The 20,000-nt window shown below is 39.7% G+C and overlaps 2 protein-coding genes across 3 annotated transcripts in view; both read left to right on the forward strand.

Annotated features, from left to right (window-relative positions):
• Positions 1–1,631, forward strand: part of tfpia (tissue factor pathway inhibitor a) — a 140,720-nt gene extending 139,089 nt beyond the window's left edge. For both annotated transcript variants that reach the window (XM_047814734.1, XM_047814733.1), the window contains exon 7: positions 32–1,631. In XM_047814734.1, the coding sequence (XP_047670690.1) occupies positions 32–99 (68 nt within the window). In that variant the 3' untranslated portion in view covers positions 100–1,631. The remainder of the gene's footprint in view (positions 1–31) is intronic.
• A 3,418-nt stretch (positions 1,632–5,049) lies between these two features.
• calcrla (calcitonin receptor-like a) overlaps positions 5,050–20,000 on the forward strand; it is a 48,752-nt gene continuing 33,801 nt past the window's right edge. Inside the window, exon 1 of the mRNA XM_047815186.1 lies at positions 5,050–5,237. The gene's annotated coding sequence lies outside the window, so the exon portion shown is untranslated. The remainder of the gene's footprint in view (positions 5,238–20,000) is intronic.

The raw sequence follows: 20,000 nt of genomic DNA on the forward strand, positions 1-20,000 counted from the left end.
AATTGCAAACTTTCTGTATTCTGTGTTATAGATTACAGGAGAAACGGCAGAATACGAATAAAGACCAAGAACTCCAACATCTTATTCCGCTCCATCTGAGTCCCCTGAATCCCGTCCGTACATTTTCTGTTTACTGTGTAATATTAGTATTATATAGATCCATATCAAGTACGTACTTTATTATCCTATGCTGTGTATGTGTATATTTTTAGTAATACTTAACAGCCATTTAAAACGTAACCTTAAGTGCCTTTTTTTATTCCAATATTCAACATTTTTCTGCATAGATTTGAGATTTTTTTGTTGTTCATTTCAAAAGGTTGAGTTCAAATCCCAGGACTGTCAGAGAGCCAACATTGAGCACTGAGCCATCAGTCACAGCTTTTAAGCCTTATGTGGATTAAAGCATCTCATAAACGATAACCGCGTATAGGGACAAACATCAGGTTTTAGAGTGAAGCCAAAACGTCACTGACGCCCTCTGTTGGCTGGCTGCAGTACAGGATTTAGCCCCGCCCATTTCCTAGGAAGTAAGTGCCGTAAAAAAAAATGTAGTGAGAAAGCAATAAGATAAAACGAACCAACCTGTATAGCAACGCCCGGAGAGAACTCTGCTACATTGCATGTTACATACTGTAACATGATTGGTTAGTGTTAGTTCATAGAACTGGACACGAATCTGGGGTTAACATGTCTGATAGATCTTTGTTGATAAAGAATTCTGTGGTCGAGCACGTCATGGCAATCCAAAAAGAAAGCACGCCTCTTTATTTTAAGATGACGATAGATACACGCTCGAACTAAGACACGTAAAGCTCACACAGCTTCTGACTATCTCTTATGATCGATGACACTATGAGCAGAACCCCCCCCACCCCCCCGCTTTCTTCTGACCACTGAGAAGACATTTTGGTACGCTTTGAAATTTTGCACTCTGAAAGCGAACAGGTCCAAGAAGAAAATGCAAGTCTGATAAAACTGTCGTCCCTTTTCTTAACTTTCTGTAAGTTATTTGGTGATTAAAAACAACTCGGTTGACTGAGATTTTTGTGGAGACGACACTGTCTGGACTTCCAACACACACCTGAGGCCCAGCTTTGGCTTAAAAACAAAGTGATAACTAACTATTGACTGTAAGTTAACTTTGAATAAATTTCCTATCCTGATGAATAACCTACAGCAGGCCTCAGAGGTCCGGAGAGCATCGTGTGCAGAAATATATTGTTTTAAGTATAAATATCGACTACTGTTTATTAGTATATTTTCATTACGTCAGCTTCTTATAGTTACAAATCTGCGACTAGCTTGATGGATTAGCTAACATCCACTAACTAGCTAAAATCTAGCTTCAGTTTTGACCTGTGCAAACTCGGTCAAGGTTGGAAAATTTAAACCGAGCCAGATTTAAAGCTAAAGAACTTTACTATTACTAGAACAATTACTCATCGATACAGTCATTGCTATGAAATGAATCGGTGTAGATTTCAGAAGTATACCTGCGGTGTAAACGTGAACACAACGTGAATGTGCACAAGCTACACCGCTTTATTCTCTATTCACTGTTTCTGTGTACTGTATATATAGTATATTTGTTTTACTTACTTATGGTCAAATAAAAAAATGGTGTGGTCCTTTTGTTTGTCAGTGAATTTGTATATATTAAGTATAATGATATGGAGTATAGTGATGCAGACAGGCACAGCGCTGTGATGCTAGCTACAGTAACTAGTCAGATTTCCTAGCAAACATTAGCTACCCACACTCACACACTACGGACAATTTTCCAGAGATGCCAATCAACCTACCATGCATGTCTTTGGACCGGGGGAGGAAACCGGAGTACCCGGAGGAAACCCCCGAGGCACGGGGAGAACATGCAAACTCCACACACACAAGGCGGAGGTGGGAATCGAACCCCCAACCCTGGAGGTGTGAGGCGAACGTGCTAACCACTAAGCCACCGTGCCCCCCCGTCAGGAACAACAGTCTGATATATTATTAATTCTGCTGTTTTATCTGAAGATTTCACTCCGTTCCTTTCAGAAGGCCGACATTAGTTCTTGATTAATTCGAGAGCATTGACATATAGGCTACTAAACTACTTTTTTATGTAATACCTAAACACCATGTCTGCACTCTGTTACACGTCAGTGTTGATTATTTGAGGTAAAACAAGATCTTGACAGCTACAGGATATATTTTATAACCCTGTCATTAAGTGTCCTGTCAGTGTGTTATGTGCCCTGGCAGTGCGATTTATGTGTTTGCTGCAGTTCCAATTTTTGACCAGTAAGTGTCGTAACTGGACCACAGGCTTATAAAAGTCATAAAAAAATTTGCTCATAAATAAAGGTAATTAGTATTTCAAAAGAATTTAATATGTATGGAGTTTTGAATAAGGACTATTTGAATATTAATATTATTATAATATTATTTTTTCCCACCAGAAAACAATTAATGTTGCTACATTGTGCATTTACATTTTTATTATTAAAATAAAAAATATTTTTATTATTATTATTGTAAATTTATTTATATATTTATTATATATATAGTTTTTTGTAAATAAATCAATCAATCGTTGTAAATTGTATTTATTTAGTTATTTATTTAAAAAAAACATTTCATATAATATGAATAAACTCACAAACTTTTTATTTATTTGTTTGTTTGTTTGTTTGTTTGTTTTCAATATCTTTTTTTATTTCAAACTAGCATAGACAGTTTTTGTATCTAGAATTTATCAGCTAAAGATACTCATTAGGCTAATTTCTACTGCCCCTCCACCCAACCCTTACTTCATCCATCAAAAGTTATAGTTTATTCTAAATCCACGTCAATCATCATCACCACCTTCCTCTTCTGCATCATCATCATCACCTGCTTCTTCTACATCATCATCATCATCATCATCATCATCATCATCATCATCATCATCATGTGTTTAGCAAAATTATTACCAGACATTTCAATAGTTTCTGAACAGTCGGATTTAGAGCCAGTTATTGTGCTACCACTAGATGGCGCTGTCCCCACATTTATGGACACGTTTTTTGCACGTGCACAACTAAAATCAGAGATTTTCATTTTTGAGGGATGAGATATTCCAGATTTGTTATAAAGGCATTATGTCTATTATTAGTACAACTGCCACTGGCTTTAGATCATTTAGATTGTTCCATGAAGTTTGTGCTGTGGTGCTAGTATTGTATGTTTGTGTTACAGTGCTGTGGGTGTGTGTTGTGGTGTTGTATGTTTGTGTTACGGTGCTGTGGGTGTGTGTTGTATGTTTGTGTTACAGTGCTGTGGGTGTGTGTTGTATGTTTGTGTTACAGTGCTGTGGGTGTGTGTTGTATGTTTGTGTTACAGTGCTGTGGGTGTGTGTTGTGGTGTTGTATGTTTGTGTTACGGTGCTGTGGGTGTGTGTTGTATGTTTGTGTTACAGTTCTGTGGGTGTGTGTTGTATGTTTGTGTTACAGTGCTGTGGGTGTGTGTTGTGGTGTTGTATGTTTATTTTACAGTGCTGTGGGTGTGTGTTGTGGTGTTGTATGTTTGTGTTACGGTGCTGTGGGTGTGTGTTGTATGTTTGTGTTACAGTTCTGTGGGTGTGTGTTGTATGTTTGTGTTACAGTGCTGTGGGTGTGTGTTGTGGTGTTGTATGTTTGTGTTACAGTGCTGTGGGTGTGTGTTGTATGTTTGTGTTACAGTGCTGTGTGTGTGTGTTGTATGTTTCTGTTACAGTGCTGTGGGTGTGTGTTGTATGTTTGTGTCACAGTGCTGTGTGTGTGTTGTATGTTTGTGTCACAGTGCTGTGGGTGTGTGTTGTGGTGTTGTATGTTTGTGTCACAGTGCTGTGAGTGTGGGTGTGTGTTGTGGTGTTGTATGTTTGTGTTACAGTGCTGTGTGTGTGTGTGTGTGTGTGTGTGTGTGTGTGTGTGTGTGTGTGTGTGTGTGTGTGTGTGTCACAGGGAAACCCTAAGGCTGCGCGAGGCTGTAATAAACTATGACGTAACGGGAAACACCTCCACTTCTGTATGCTGGACCAATCGGTTCATTATTCCTCCACTTTCTTCCCTCCATTGGAATTTTCCCAACATTTCATTGCTCACGTTTTCTGCTCTTTATCACCGTTGGCATTAAACTAATCTCACAATATCACGTCGTTATTGCCACGTGTACATTATATGGGAGAATTGTGCAAACGTGACTAGTGTTTTATTCTAAACCACACCACACTATTTTATGCTCATTGCCTGTCTCTTGTTTTGTTGTTTTTGCACCACCGCAGGTTCAAAACACTGTGAGACTTTGAGACACAAACAAACACACAATCAGCATCTCACACACATCTCATTGTGTACAGCTCATTTGTACAAAGCATTGCATTATAAAATATGGGCAACATGAGATGTCATGGAAGTGGAAGACCAACAACAACACAACAACACAACACAACAGCACAACAGCACAACAACACAACGAAACAGCACAACAACACAACAACACAACACAACAGCACAACACAACAACACAACACAACAGCACAACAGCACAACAACACAACAGCACAACAACACAACACAACAACACAACACAACAGCACAACACGACAACACAACAGCACAACAACATTGTTTATTTTTGTTATATTGCAGAAATCTACCAATCTAACAATAAATAGTGTGTAATGTCTGTTATTTCTAAAGAACTTTACAGATTGTCAGCATACAATTTTGTATGATATCAGATTATTATTATTATTATTATTATTATTATTATTATTATTATTATTATTATTATTATTATTATTATTATTATAAAACAGTGTATAGGAAAAACGTACAATAAATGAGGGTTTTTAGACAATTATTTACATATACAAAGTGAATGAAAATAAAAGATAAAATATCAGCAAGTGAAATAAATGTTGTGTTTGTGACGTGTCAGTCTGAGAGAGAGAGAGAGAGAGAGAGAGAGAGAGAGAGAGAGAGAGAGAGAGAGAGAGAGAGAGAGAGAGAGAGAGAGAGAGAAGAATTATTGTACTCTTGACGCTGCATAAATGTAACCTGCGCGCTGGAGTCGCTGCTCTACAGCGCAGAAGAGATCAGACTGAAGCGGAGAAAGTCTGTCTTTATCTCTCTCTCTCTCTCTGTCTGTCTCTCACTGTGTCTCTCTCTCTCTTTATCTCTCTGTCAGATCTGCAGCGCGATTTCTTCACACTGGATTATTAACCCGAGGTAAGACATTGTGTTTGTTATTCCAGTGCAGTTTGAAAAGTCGTGTTTGTGCTTCAGTGACACAATACTGACACTGTGACAATACTGACACTGTGACAATACTGACATTGTGACAATACTGACATTGTGACATGATACTGACATTGTAACAATACTGACATTGTGACAATACCTACATTGTGACAATACTGACATTGTGACAATACTGACACTGTGACAATACTGACATTGTGACAATACTGACATTGTGACACGATACTGACATTGTAACAATACTGACATTGTGACAATACCTACATTGTGACAATACTGACACTGTGACAATACGGACACTATGACAATACTGACACTGTGACCCAGCTGCAATGCAACCGAATGCTTTCTTTGGCACAGATGACCTCACACTTTTGTGTATATACAGTACAAGAGGTCAGACATCATGTATGAACACTGTTCTGTACAGTAAATGACATGAAGGCGTTGTGTTCAGGTCTCTGTGCAAACTTCTGCATTTGCACTTGATTTCAGAGGAATTTGAGGCTCTTGACCTAAAGCACAGGGCTGGAGGACGGAGTTAAATGTGAGAGCAGGTAGAGCGAGAATGTGAGCTCTCAGAAAGGAAGAGAAAACAAATGCACAACTCGACTTTAACTTGTTGGTTATCTATCGTTTTGTCTGGAAATGTGGATAATGTGGCACATAAATAATTTGGTTGTAGAGCTTAGTAATAAAGGAAGGTGTGTACTGTATGTACACACACACACACACACACACACACACACACACACACACACACACAGACTTGCAGCTCAGTAGAGAGGCTTCAGCATGTTATGTACAATAAGATTTTTCATTATATATTTAATCTATAGCCTTTTTTATTGCTGCTCTATTGCATTTTCCACCAACAGAACACATTGGATCCGAATGTGTAATATGGATTAAACATTAAAATCCTCTAAGACATAAGAGCTCTATAATAATAATAATAATAATAATAATAATAATAATAATAATAATAATAATAATAATAATAATAATTAATAATAAATGCTTCATGTGCTATTCTATGCTTCACAGTGAGAAGATCTGGACTCTACTGTATAATAATAATAATTAATGTACAGTGGAATGAAATCAATGCATTTCCCAATTAAGTGGTATTAAAATACATGAAATGTAAATGACAGGAAATTTGGCTGTAAATTCTGTTTAAAAAAACGGACGACTTTTTTTTTTTCCTGTTCTCTTTATATCAGACTGCAGGATTTCACCGAGTTCCTTTGTGGTTGATTTGCAGCTTCTTTCTACTGGAAGAGTTTTTTGTGTGTTTATTTATTTATTTATTTATTTATTTGTTTGTTTGTTTGTTTGTTTGTTTGTTTGTTTAGCATAAAAATACTGAAACCTCAACTTCTATAAGCGAAGACATGTAACGATCTGTAGGAAAGATACGTAGTGACTTTCTATAGTTATACCTTCTGATTCATGCAGATTTTGTTACATGCGTCAATGTCTTCTATATGAAAGTGAAATGTGAAGAATGAAAATCGAATCTCTTGAAATCTTCAGAAGTAAATAATAAAAAAGATTTAATTATTGATGTAATGGCTGTGTTGTGTGTGTCGTGCAAATCCAGTGTCTAGTAAATGTAATCTAGTTAGTGCACAATTAATAAGCTTTGAGATAAGAGTCTGTGTGTGTGTGTGTGTGTGTGTGTGTGTGTGTGTGTGTGTGTGTGTGTGTGTGTGTGTGTGTGTGGTTATGTAACAGCAGTGTTGCACTAGATGTTGAGGAGAATCCCACCACAAAGCTCAGTTCACATTTGGCATCTACACCTATGATGCAATGGGAAATTCTCTGCACACAGATGATGATGAACGCTAGTTTTCCAATGCACTTTATGGAGGATGCTCCGAGGTGTTTGGAATTGCATACGGAATGTGTGTTAAAAAAGGAAAACTCCTGCATCCCGTCTGGAAATGTGCCAGCTGGCTGCGAGACAGAGCGACGTGTTACCGGAGCCGTATAAATCATGTGTAATTAGTTTAAGGCAATTAAATGGAAGTGTTGATATGGCCAGAGCTTTTGTTGGCCTTCTAGATATCTGATGTATAGTGTGTGTGTGTGTGTGTGTGTGTGTGTGTGTGTGTGTGTGTGTGTGTGTGTGTGAGAGAGAGAGAGAGAGAGAGAGAGAGAGAGAGAGAAGCGGAGATTTCAAGAGTTTTAATGTCAATGGAAAAAAAGTGAGATTGTGCAGCATTGCAAAGAGCGACTAACACATCACCATGACTGTCATTCTGTTTTAGAGAGACAGACAGAAAGAGAGAGAGAGAGGCAGGGAGACAGTGTGTGTGTGAAAGAGAGAGAGAGAGAGAGAGAGAGAGAGAGAGAGAGAGAGAGAGAGACAGAGAGGAAGTTTTACTAAGCCAGTGAATGAAACCTAATTGAATAAAACTGATGGAAAAAAGAGAGAAAGAGAAAGACAGGAGCAGAGGAGAGGTATGATGGGTTATAATCTGAGATACGCTGTAGTTTTAACTCAACTGTCCTGGACGTTAGTGTAAACATCGTGTTTCTCTCAGGCAGTAAACACAAAGGGAGATGTGAGTGTCTGTAGTTTCTGTACCTACTGACTTCATGTGGCATCAGAAACACCTGACTACTGATTGTGTCTCTGCTGTCTGGTGTTTAAATGGTCACATGAGTGGGTTAGAATTGTGTGTTTCCCAGTTGTGTGTTTCCCAGTTGTGTGTTTCCCAGTTGTGTATTTCCCTGTTGTGTATTTCCCAGTTGTGTGTTTCCCTGTTGTGTATTTCCCAGTTGTGTGTTTCCCAGTTGCGTGTTTCCCAGTTGTGTATTTCCCTGTTGTGTATTTCCCAGTTGTGTGTTTCCCTGTTGTGTATTTCCCTGTTGCGTGTTTCCCAGTTGTGTATTTCCCAGTTGTGTATTTCCCAGTTGCGTGTTTCCCAGTTGTGTGTTTCCCAGTTGTGTATTTCCCAGTTGCGTGTTTCCCAGTTGCGTGTTTCCCATTTGCGTATTTCCCAGTTGCGTGTTTCCCAGTTGTGTATTTCCCAGTTGTGTGTTTCCCAGTTGTGTCTTACCTTGGGAGATAACAGGAGATAACATAGGAAGTCATTTTCTTCATGGAGGACGGAGGAAAATAGCATCACGGCCGAAGAGGTGGAGCTTCAGTAAACGAGGACATTACCCAAAAACCACGTAAATGTATTCCCATCTGTATAGCGCTTTTGTTTTGCCCCTACCATATCTTTTATTTCTTTTTATTTATATTTATTCCACCCCTCTGTGTGTGTGTGTGTGTGTGTGTGTGTGTGTGTGTGTGTGTGTGTGTGTGTGTGTGTGTGTGTGTGTGTGTGTGTGCAGTAATTAAGTAATCAGGAACACGGGTGGCTCTGCAGGGAGTCGATGTGCAGCTCGAGCGCTTTCACTTGTTTACAGAGATTGTGTTTACTCAGCTCTGGAGAGCAGGAAGTCTGGCGTGTGTGTGTGTGTGTGTGTGTGTGTGTGTGTGTGTGTGTGTGTGTGTGTGTGTGTGTGTGTGTGTGTGAGCACTTGAAAACTGATAAAGCCTAATGCAACATTTCCCCACATTGTTGTATATTTGTGATGCACACAGACACACAGCAGGTTTCCACCTTAATGTAACTATAACTGTCTTTTTTTACTTGTAATAATAAATAAAGATTTGTTTTAGAAAAGAATGAAAATAAATGGAAACCAAAGACGAGAAAACTTCTGAATGCTTAACATCCTACTGAAAGTGACTCTACGTGGTGTCTAATGCATGCTGGGTAACGATCACATATTACATTGCCTAATGCTTGTACATTTAACGACCCAATTTCTGGGTTTTATTTCAGTTACAATTCTGTAAATCAGATTAGAATTAGATTAGATTAGATTAGATTAGAATTAGATCAGTAGGCTTGCTAAGGTTTTAGTTTACCAATTCAGGAAATGTCATCAGGATCATTACAGTGTTATAGAGTTTAACATATAAACAATTAAAATGATCTACGGTACAATATTTACATTAAAAAAATCATAGAAATAATTAGTATGTCTGAAAATGTAAGCTGTGACAGACTGCATACGATTCAGTATCTATTGCATTCGATTCAGTACTCGATACTGTATTCAATTCAGTACATATTGCATTCGGTCCAGTAATTATTGAATTTGATTCAGAATCTACTGCATTTGATTCAGTGCTCAATGCTGTATTCATTTCAGTACCTATTGCATTTGATTCAGTACCTATTGCATTTGATTCAGTACCTAATGCATTTGATTCAGTACCTATTGCATTTGATTCAGTACCTATAGCATTTGATTCAGCACCTATTGCATTTGATTATTGAATTTGATTCAGAATCTACTGCATTTCATTCAGTGCTCAATGCTGTATTCATTTCAGTAACTATTGCATTTGATTCAGTACCTATTGCATTTGATTCAGTACCTAATGCATTAGATTCAGTACCTATTGCATTTGATTCAGTACCTATAGCATTTGATTCAGCACATATTGCATTTGATTCAGTACCTAATGCATTTGATTCAGTACCTATTGTATTTGATTCAGTACCTATAGCATTTGATTCAGCACCTATTGCATTTGATTCAGTACCTATTGCATTTGATTCAGTACCTAATGCATTTGATTCAGTACCTATTGCATTTGATTCAGTACCTAATGCATTTGATTCAGTACCTATTGCATTTGATTCAGTACCTAATGCATTTGATTCAGTACCTATTGCATTTGATTCAGTACCTAATGCATTTGATTCAGCACCTATTGCATTTGATTCAGTACCTAATGCATTTGATTCAGTACCTATTGCATTTGATTCAGTACCTATTGCATTTGATTCAGCACCTATTGCATTTGATTCAGTACCTATTGCATTTGATTCAGTACCTAATGCATTCAATTTAGCACTTTCTGGATCAAACATTTCAGTACCTACTGTTTTCAGTGTAGTACTTATTGTGCCCTTTGATTCAGTATCTTCTGCATTTGATTCAGTACTCACTGCTGCATTCAATTTGGTACAATATTGCACTCGATTCAGTACTTACTTATGCAATCGAATTCAGTACTTTCTGCTTGGTTGATACAGTATGTACTGATCAGTATATACATGTAGCACGAATACAAAGTAAGCTAAAGCAGTAGGGCTTCCATACATTTCGAGACTACATGGTGACTACAAAGCCATCTGAGAAAGAAAATAACAATCACAACGATTTCCTTGAATTTAGAAAAGGACCAGTTTTAAATGGTGTGGTTTAGGAACACAATACGAACCCATACTGTACCGTCACATGACATAAGGTAACAGTATAAGCTCATTAATATTTAAGATTAATTACTTATAATTACTAAGATTGTTAGCACTGGGTTTCTCCACTAACCCCTAACCAAGCAGGAAGCAGCCGACAGAGATCAGCTTGTACGAGAAACTCCTGGCCTTCTAGAGTTAAATTTAACTTTGACACTGAACCCATTTGACTACTGGAGACTTTTTTGCCAACACACGCAAACACAGTCTCTTCTAATAACCCTGAGACGACCGTAAAAATACCCGGAGGTACACAGGCGCCCAGAGAATGTCTTTTATCCTCCTGCCATCACAACGAAGTATTTTAATGTTTAACATCTCATCAGTTTCCTCTCAGGCCCTCGTGTGCTATAAACTCCCAGCATGCCGTGCAGCTATTAAAATAAGAGCTCACAGCCGAAATAGCCGAGAGACACGTTCGGTTGATGGGGGAGGTCTCAGGACTGGACAGGCTACTTGTGTTTACTGCATTAATTGTGCAGTTGTGTGTGTGGGCGTTCACAATAGGCCCTGTTCCGACGGGTTTATGCAAATTAGGGCTCGCTCTTAAACCTGCCAGCATGCAAACAAGGCTGAGCTACAACACAGGGCAAAGGGTTACTTACAGAATGAGAAAACAAACGCATGCTTCGTGTCATCCTTTGTCATGCACCCAAGGTATTAAATCTTTGCATGACGGCCCTTCGTTAAAACAGCAAACACATCACAATCATTTTCCCAAAAGGGGGATTTGAATGAAACGAGTGATCTGACAGCTGCTAGTTTATTTTTGTTGTTCTACTGCAAACTGTATGGATGTACGTTTGGTTCTGTTTTCCCACTATCCATCTTCCCACACAGATAAACTTCACTTCCTCTTCATGGTGTTTGTCATCGCTGCCATCTGTAGCGCTCGCCTGACTGAGCTACAAATAAACCTTCAATAAATACCCTCGCTTACACAGTGCCCTGACAGATACATTCCACAGATACGGTACAACTCCAGAGACCTAGAGAACTTCTAGCCTAAAGACTATTATTACAACATCAGAACGTCTATTTTGGACGTCTGTCTAAACTGGCTGTTCCAAGAAGTAGATACTAGATGTTATTCATGCTAGCGTATATAGCATATATGGGGGGGAAGTCATAGCCTAATGGTTAGAGAGTTTGACTCATAACCCTAAGGTTGTGGGTTCGAGTCTCGGGCCGGCAATACCCCGACTGAGGTGCCCTTGAGCAAGGCACCGACCCCCCCCCAACTGCTCCGCGGGTGCCCCAGCATAAATGGCTGCCCACTGCTCCGGGTGTGTGTTCACGTTGTGTGTGTGTTCACTGCTGTGTGTGCACTTTGGATGGGTTAAATGCAGAGAACAAATTCTGAGTATAGGTCACCGTACTTAGCCGTACGTCACGTCACGTCACTTCACTATGGTGTGTGTTCACACTAGATAACGGTACACAAACAGACGATCTTATATTGTCTGCTTATATGTCAATTGTAAAAAGCGCTATACAAATGTAGCGATTTTGGCTCACGAAGCAGGGTAAATATTTATAAGTAACTATAACGTGTTATAGTGACTTCTAAATATTTTAACCTAAGTTGAAATTAACGGTACTGGAATTAACGTTACGCTTATTTGGTCTGTTCGTCCGGCGAACAGGCCGTGTAACCTTTATTAATTCTATGAAGGCGGTATCTTCCCGGCCAAGAAAGATTCGCTTTCCTTTTACTGTATACCGTAATTTAAATTAAATTAACTCAATAGAGCATGTAGTTCAGACCAGATATTGGGGTGGGGTCAGACGTTCTTCCAAGTTCTCCTGAAGATCAGAGCAGTTGTCGTTCTTGGAAGCTTGCTGGAACTTCTTTGAAGGAAGATGGAGTCGTCTTGAAGCTGTTCCGGAAGTCTGACCACGGATTAGTGGTGTTTCTGACCATTTAAAGGTCACGAACTCCACCCATCTTTGGGAAGATGACCAATACTTCGGTCAGGATTTTGGAGGGAAAAACTCCCTTTGTTTCAGGTGTCTGTGGGCGTGGTTTAGCTATCAAACTTTTAGATGACTTTAAAGTTTGATCCAGGGTGTATTAAGATGGTATGGTGCCTTTCGTGCTCAAATAAAATACACCAGTGCTTGAAAAATGAGTAACCGATAATTTTGTGGTCATTTGGATACTAAACATGAAGGGTAATGACGGTATGAAGGCAGCGGTACATTACATACATAGATCATTAATCAAGGCAAAGATAAAGGCAAAGAAACAAAAATGAAACATGAACAAGACGCACTTTCATTAGGGAAGTAAAAAGAAAACAATAGCTTCGTATACATTCTGACATCAGACCTTAAAGGGTCATACGGCATTAGAACAGGTATACATTAACATGCCATGATCAGTAAGATATGATGATAGAGTATAACGGATTTTAAAATACAATGTTGTTTTCTGACACATGAATAAAATACACCCTTGTCAGGAAATTAAGGAGCAAATAATTTTAAGTCAGGCAAGCCTTAAAAGAAGAAACACATTACAAAAAGGGTTATAAGAATGAGAACCTTAGAGTACCTTATCTTGGGTTTTATTAATAAAAGGAATGTCTCATTGTGTTGTGTGTGTGTGTGTGTGTTTGTGTGTGTGTGTGTGTGTGTGTGTGTGTGTGTGTGTGTGTGTGTGTGTGTGTGTGTGTGTGTGTGTGAGTTCTGTTTGCAGGCCCCAATGAGCCGCATGGGGTTATCAGGTCTTTGTGTAGACTCCAGACATTCTGGAGCCAGGTGTGGGTGTGTGACGCTGTGGAGTGTAGCCCTCAATAAAATCGTAAAACGGAGTGGTCATCGGTTAATTGAGGAGTAGATGTTGAAATTTAGGGTGCCTGGGACATGAAATCTAAAATGACTGGTACAAGACGCTACACAAATAAATTTGAATTGAATTGAATTGTCCACGTATGGGGGGTTTAGTGGTTAGCACATTTGCCTCCAGGGTTGGGGATTCAATTCCCGCCTCCGCCTTGTGTTTGGAGTTTGCATGTTCTCCCCGTGCCTCGGGGGTTTCCTCCGGGTACTCCGGTTTCCTCCCCTGGTCCAAAGACATGCATGGTAGGTTGATTGGCATCTCTGGAAAATTGTCCGTAGTGTGTGTGTGTGTGAGTGAATGAGAGTGTGTGTGCCCTGTGATGGGTTGGCACTCCGTCCAGGGTGTATCCTGCCTCGATGCCCGATGACGTCTGAGGTAGTTCGGATAAGCGGTAGAAAATGAGTCTGAGTGAGTGAGTGAGTGAGTGAGTGAGTGAGAGAGAGAGAGAGAGAGAGAGAGAGAGAGAGAGAGAGAGAGAGAGAGAGAGTGTCCACGTATGTGTGTGTCCCGAGCCATCTTTTTTCTAAATTCCTACAATCCATCCTAAAAAGTATCTGCGGTCCTCATAAAGCGGTACTCTATAAAAAAATATCCCTCAAAGGATAAACAATTTAAAAATAGTTTAATAAAGTAAACCAGAACTTTGACCTTTCTCACAATGAAGATGTACAGTAGTCCAAACAACACGCTGTGTGTAAGAGCTGTCATACGATGATAAAGTGTTTTGGGTGTACACCAAACCACAGACTACACTTTCCTCTGCTGTTCCTGCTCAACAAAGAACCCTTGGGGAAGTGCCACATCATTTAGGAAAGGGAAAGCTAATTTCTTACAGTGTATTAGGAATTTTCTGGGCTGTTTGCCCTATGATGCACATGCAGGAACTAATCATGCACTGAGCTCATCGAGCTGATGTCGCACTTTAAAGCTGATGTACAGAACATTACAATACGTAGTTTTACAGAGTTTATTAACAATGCATCGTGTATTGAATCAACATGCATCATGGATCATTATATAGATTCATCTTAGCATTTTGAATTGAAAACTGAATTCTGGGGCCAGAACATGGATTTCCTGAAGCAGGAAAGACCCCAGAAGGGCTTTTCACACTTGCCGTACCTTAAATTGTTCCCCTGGGTGATTTTAAACTCGAGTAAACACGATCCTGGCTCATGTTGTGTTAGGTTTCACACTGTTCATACTTAATGGGGTTAACAATTAATCCTAGCTCTTTATAATCTGACGTCTCAAACTGTACATCCATAATTTGCATATTTTCCATGTCGACACCCGCGATCGGATAAATACATCATGGCGCTTTTAATAACGGCTCGTCTCGCTCTTTCACATCTGTGAGAAACAAGTTCAGGCCTGTCGTTCTGCACCCGACGCACCTGGTATTGTTATCTTTTACAGCTTCAGCATCTGTGTTGGTCATTTTAGGTTTCTTGTGTAGTTTACCGGACGTTTGTTGGTATCTATATAACTTCCGTGATGTTTAGTGTTTTGCCACCTGACTCTTCTCAGAATTCTTTATTAATTGTAGCCACCTGATTGGTTGTCAGATAACATTGTAGCACCACATCGGAGAAAATTGTGGAGCACCAGATTGCACTGTGTAGGCCTCACTGAGTGCTACCAAACTGGTACCAGTCTATAAACTGGGATCTACCACTAAAACAGTTCAGTAGCTACAGTATATGTACAGTAGCATCTACCTATTCTGGCCTAACTGGCCACTTTAAAACACAAGGAACATCTAAACACCTGCTCATTTAATGGAAATGTACAATCAGTCTGCACAGAGTCAACAAAAGATTAGAAACTGTCCAATTTTGGTGGACTGGTCCCCAGTGTGGCCTCTGATTCCTTTTCTCGGTTGACAGAAATTATTATTGTGTCTGTGGTAAATTTTTGTCGACCCATTAATTTACTCAACTATAAACTGTTGTAAAAAAGGACATTAATTACATTAACGCTATTTATATCGACATCATTTACGATGACATCATTTCCTGTCCAGTGTCACCTCAAATGAGCATGAGCTTCACTTCTGAGTCTGGTTCCTTTCAAGGTTTCTTCTTCATATCATCTCAGGATTATTTCCTCAACACCGTCACCTCAGGCTTGATCATTAGGGATAAAAAATGAGATATATATATAGTAACTTAATTTTATTCATGGAGACAATGTGCATTCTTAAAAGTGCTATAAAAATTATTGAATAGAAGTGGAAACCGATGTGCATTCTGGGATGCCATTTAAATCATCACGGTTATATAGTGCAGCGTAGTGTTATTTTTTTTTTGGACCACTCTGATGGCAAATCCAAAGCTTGAGATCCAGGAAACGGCGTGCCATCATGCGTTAAGCATGTTAGCTCACTGACCGTTATGTTGTGCCCCAGTTTCTTACCCATGTGCGTTAATGTGCACTGAAGGCTTAAGTACCCTCGAATGACTCCTCTCCTGGTTTATTTATTTATTTATTTATATTGTCGTTTGTCTCTGTGGTTTTTTTGCTAGACTGATGTCTGTTAGCGTGAGATGAAACCTAAGACCGTATCGGCTCACAATGCACCACAGGCACAACCAGATGTCGAGATTTACAAGAGGAATGAAAAACAGACATGTGGAGTTTAGAGAACAGGCTGATGATGTAAGTGGAGAGAGAGAGAGAGAGAGAGAGAGAGAGAGAGAGAGCTTGTGTATAGTGTGGGTGAGCATGTGGGTGGCTGATGATACAGTGTGAGAGAGACACTTGATGAGCCATCCACATGCCAAGCTTTTGTTTTCTCGCAGGCTCACACACCCCACCATGCCTAGTATGCAAGCACAACCCCCCCACACCACCCCCACCCCCCATGCACTCACACTTCATGCCCTATTGTTCTGCTGCTAGGATTTTAACTTTTTACCAGCACGCAGGATGGACGTGGGCTCCAAGCTCTAAGTAAGATGCTGATGGAAGATGTTGTATAACGTGCCTCTCTTTCATGTGACATGTTAGATTGAATCCTGCAGAGTGAAAAGTAAAAAAAAAAAGAAAACGCAGTGCTTTAGGTATCATACGAATGTGGACAGCATTCTGTAAAGCAAAGCAGGTTGTAATCTGAAATCTTTAGTACACAGATTGCTTCTGTATTCATAAGGACAGTCTGGTGCTCATCTCAAGACTCTTATTCACTCGCTCGCTTGTCCGTCCGCTCGCCGTAGACCGTTTATGGTCGTAGCCAGAAGAGTGACTTTATCCTTCGAATTTTGGTTCCTGTCAAGATTTGTTCCTCAACTTCAACCCCTCATAATGTATCTTAGGTCATTTTCACATTTTGCATTTGTGCTGTTTTTGTTTTTTTTCCCCCAGGCGCCAGTTTGTTTGAAATGAGAGTTCGGTGCTCTTTGGGTCTCGTGTTAACTGAACCATAGTGAGTTCTGCTTTTGTGGAAGCTACTTCCTGTTTCTTTTTTGAGAAAGGGGAAAAAACAAGCCCCTGAACAAGGCTCCTAACTCTCAGTTGCTCAATTGTTTAAATGAGATAAATGTAAGTTGCTCTTTTTTAGGGGCAGTTGTGGCTCAACTGGTTAAGACTCTGGGCTGTTTATCGGAGGATCGGGTTTCAAGGCCCAGCACAGCCAAGCTGCCACTGCTGGGCCCTTGAACAAGGCCCTCAACCCTCCCTGCTCCAGGGGCACTGTATCATAGCTGCCCCTGCACTCTGACCCCAACCTCCTCAGTTGGGGTATGTGAAGAAAAGAATTCCACTGTGCTGTAATGTATATGTGGTGATAATAAAGGCTTCTGGGCTTCTCTATAAGGACAAGGGCATCTGCTTAATGCCGTAACTGGTCACTGGTCTGTTCCTGATTGGGTGTCAGATCTGTCCATAACATTGTAGCACCACAACAGTGAACCTTGTGGAGCACCGGACTGCACTGCGTAGGCCTCACTGAGTGCTACCAAACTGTAATAGAGTGGTGTGAAAAAGTGTTGGCACCCTTCCTGATTTTTAATTTTTTGCACGTTTGATACACTTTAATGTCTCAGATCATCAAACACATTGAAATATTAGTCAAAGATAACACAAGTAAACACAACATGCAGGTTTTTAAATGTTTAAAGGTTTTTTATTATTAAAGAAAAACAAAATCCAACCCCACATGGCCCTGTCTGAAAAAGTGTTTGCCCCCGAAACCTAATAACTGGTTGGTCCTCCCTTAGCAGCAAGAACTGCAACCGAGCGTTAGTGATAACTTGCAGTGAGTCTGTAACAGCTGAGGCTGTGTGAGGGAATTTTGGTCCACTCGTCTTTACAGAATTGTTGTAATACAGCCACATTGGAAGGCTTTCGAGCATGAACCGGCTTTTTAAGGTCCTGCCACAGCATCTCAATAGGATTCAGGTCAGGGCTTTGACTCGGTCACTCCAAAGTCTTCCTTTTGCCTCAGCCATTCAGAGGTGGACTTGCTGGTGTGTTTTGGATCGTTGTCCTGCTGCAGAACCCAAGTTCACTTTAGCTTGATGTCACGAACAGATGGCCGCACTTTGTTCTTCAGGATTTTTTAGTAGACAGCAGTTTCCATTTATTACAGCAAGTCTTCCAGGTCCTGACGCAGTAAAACAGCCCCAGACCATCACACTACCACACGACTCCCCTTGAACTTTTATGGGGTTTTTTTTGCAACCTGGAACTAAAATGAGAGTTTTTTCATTGTGATTATGTGTCAAGAATGTAGTCAAAATTGGACATAATATTTGAACTGGGATTAAAAAATGTTTTTGAATGTAAAAAAAAAAAAAACCTCATCAATTAAACATTTCCTGCCTTTAAATCGATTCAGTTGTGCTTTTATAGCATTTTTAACAATCATCATTACAACAAAGAAACATTCCAGAAATCTATAGGATATAACTGATAAATATAAAGTCAGGGGTCACAGTGGTGAGGAAAAGCTCAAGGAAGAAACCTTGAGAAGAACCTCATCCTAATCCGGGTGACACTGGATAGTCATATTATAAATCTGTCTCCTTCTATAACCGTGTCCTGCCATTATTATCGCTTTATATCAGAAAAAAGTATCCAAATAAATCACTTGTCATCGCTTGGGTGTGTTTGTTCGGCTGGTGAACCGTGTGTGTTCGCAACGCTGTGGCATGTTAAAGCAGCAGTATTAAACGCTTCCTGTAGAGACAGAGAGAGAGATAGACAGATTCAGCCTTAGGTGTCAGCACGACTACTCTAATGACAACCGGTGTGATCACATCAGGAACACAAAGTCATGTATAATCCTGCAGCAAAAAGGTGTCAAATCCTGGGCCCGTGTTCATAACGAGCCTCAGAGAGCTCCTAATGTAGCTTAAACATTTCTAACTGCGGATCTTAAGATTGATTCAGGATCAATTTCAGAGCAACACCAAACAAAGCAAATACAACAACTTTTATCTTAGAGAGGAGGCGGGGCTTAACCCTGTTACTAGCTATGACACATTCTTTTGAAGACTGTGATTGGTTGTCCGTTACAAATACGAGCACTTTTAAAATCTATTATAAACCTTCACTTTGTCTCCACGTTAAGAAACTTAAAGGTGCGGTCTCCGTTGTTTGAGAAATGCTTCGGAAAACTGCGTCGGGCCGCCAAACAAAACAAAAACAAAAAAAAAGTGTAGCCAATGAGCAGAAAGGGGCGTGTCTTGTCGATATGGGCGGAGAGAGAGTTCAGTGTGCATGTGTGACATTAGCAGAAAGCGGTTATAACATCGACACGGGAAAAAAACAAAGAAATAAAGAGAAGAAAGGCTTACAATAAGGCAAGAAGTAGGACGTGTTTATATAGGATCAGCTTTCCAGCGCTGGAGAGGACTGAACGTCTTACGCGTGAAACGGAGCTAAACCTCACGCTACAAAAACACGTTTGTATTACCATAGTATTACTCATTGTGTTTAATTTATTGATAAAAAAAATATACTCTCGGTCAGCTGCCCCAACAGGTGCCGCCATAATAGTTGTCTGGGTTATACTTGGGTTATACTTGTCTGGTGTATATGTGGGGGTGGAGCCATCAAAACAGGGGTGGGACCCATTTGGGTTAGGGGTGTGTTTGTTTTGGTGATTTCAAATGTCAACATTGGCTTTCAAACAACGGAGACCCCACCTTTAAGTCTATATCATATAGGGATTACGTTGGTGACCGATCATATTAGAGATGATGTTATAACATCTGTATGTTATAAATGTAATAAATGTAATGTAATGTAAATATAAACATCTCCAACACAGAGCAGAAATATCGTAGAGACAAATGATATCATTTCTGCTGCTGTGGCATTTTGGCATATATAAATATATATATATTATTACATGATGTCATTTCTGCACTGTGTCTATGTGATCTCTAATCCGACCGGTCACAACAATAATCCCTACACGATATAATCTGTATCATTTTATTAACTCACTCTCATTATTAAATATTGTATACAACACATTTCTTGTCCCTCTTCACCTTTCAGTCCTTTTCTCCTCTGATAAAGAAACTCTTAAACCTC

Source organism: Tachysurus fulvidraco, chromosome 6 (assembly GCF_022655615.1).
Source record: "Tachysurus fulvidraco isolate hzauxx_2018 chromosome 6, HZAU_PFXX_2.0, whole genome shotgun sequence".
Taxonomy (NCBI): domain Eukaryota; kingdom Metazoa; phylum Chordata; class Actinopteri; order Siluriformes; family Bagridae; genus Tachysurus; species Tachysurus fulvidraco.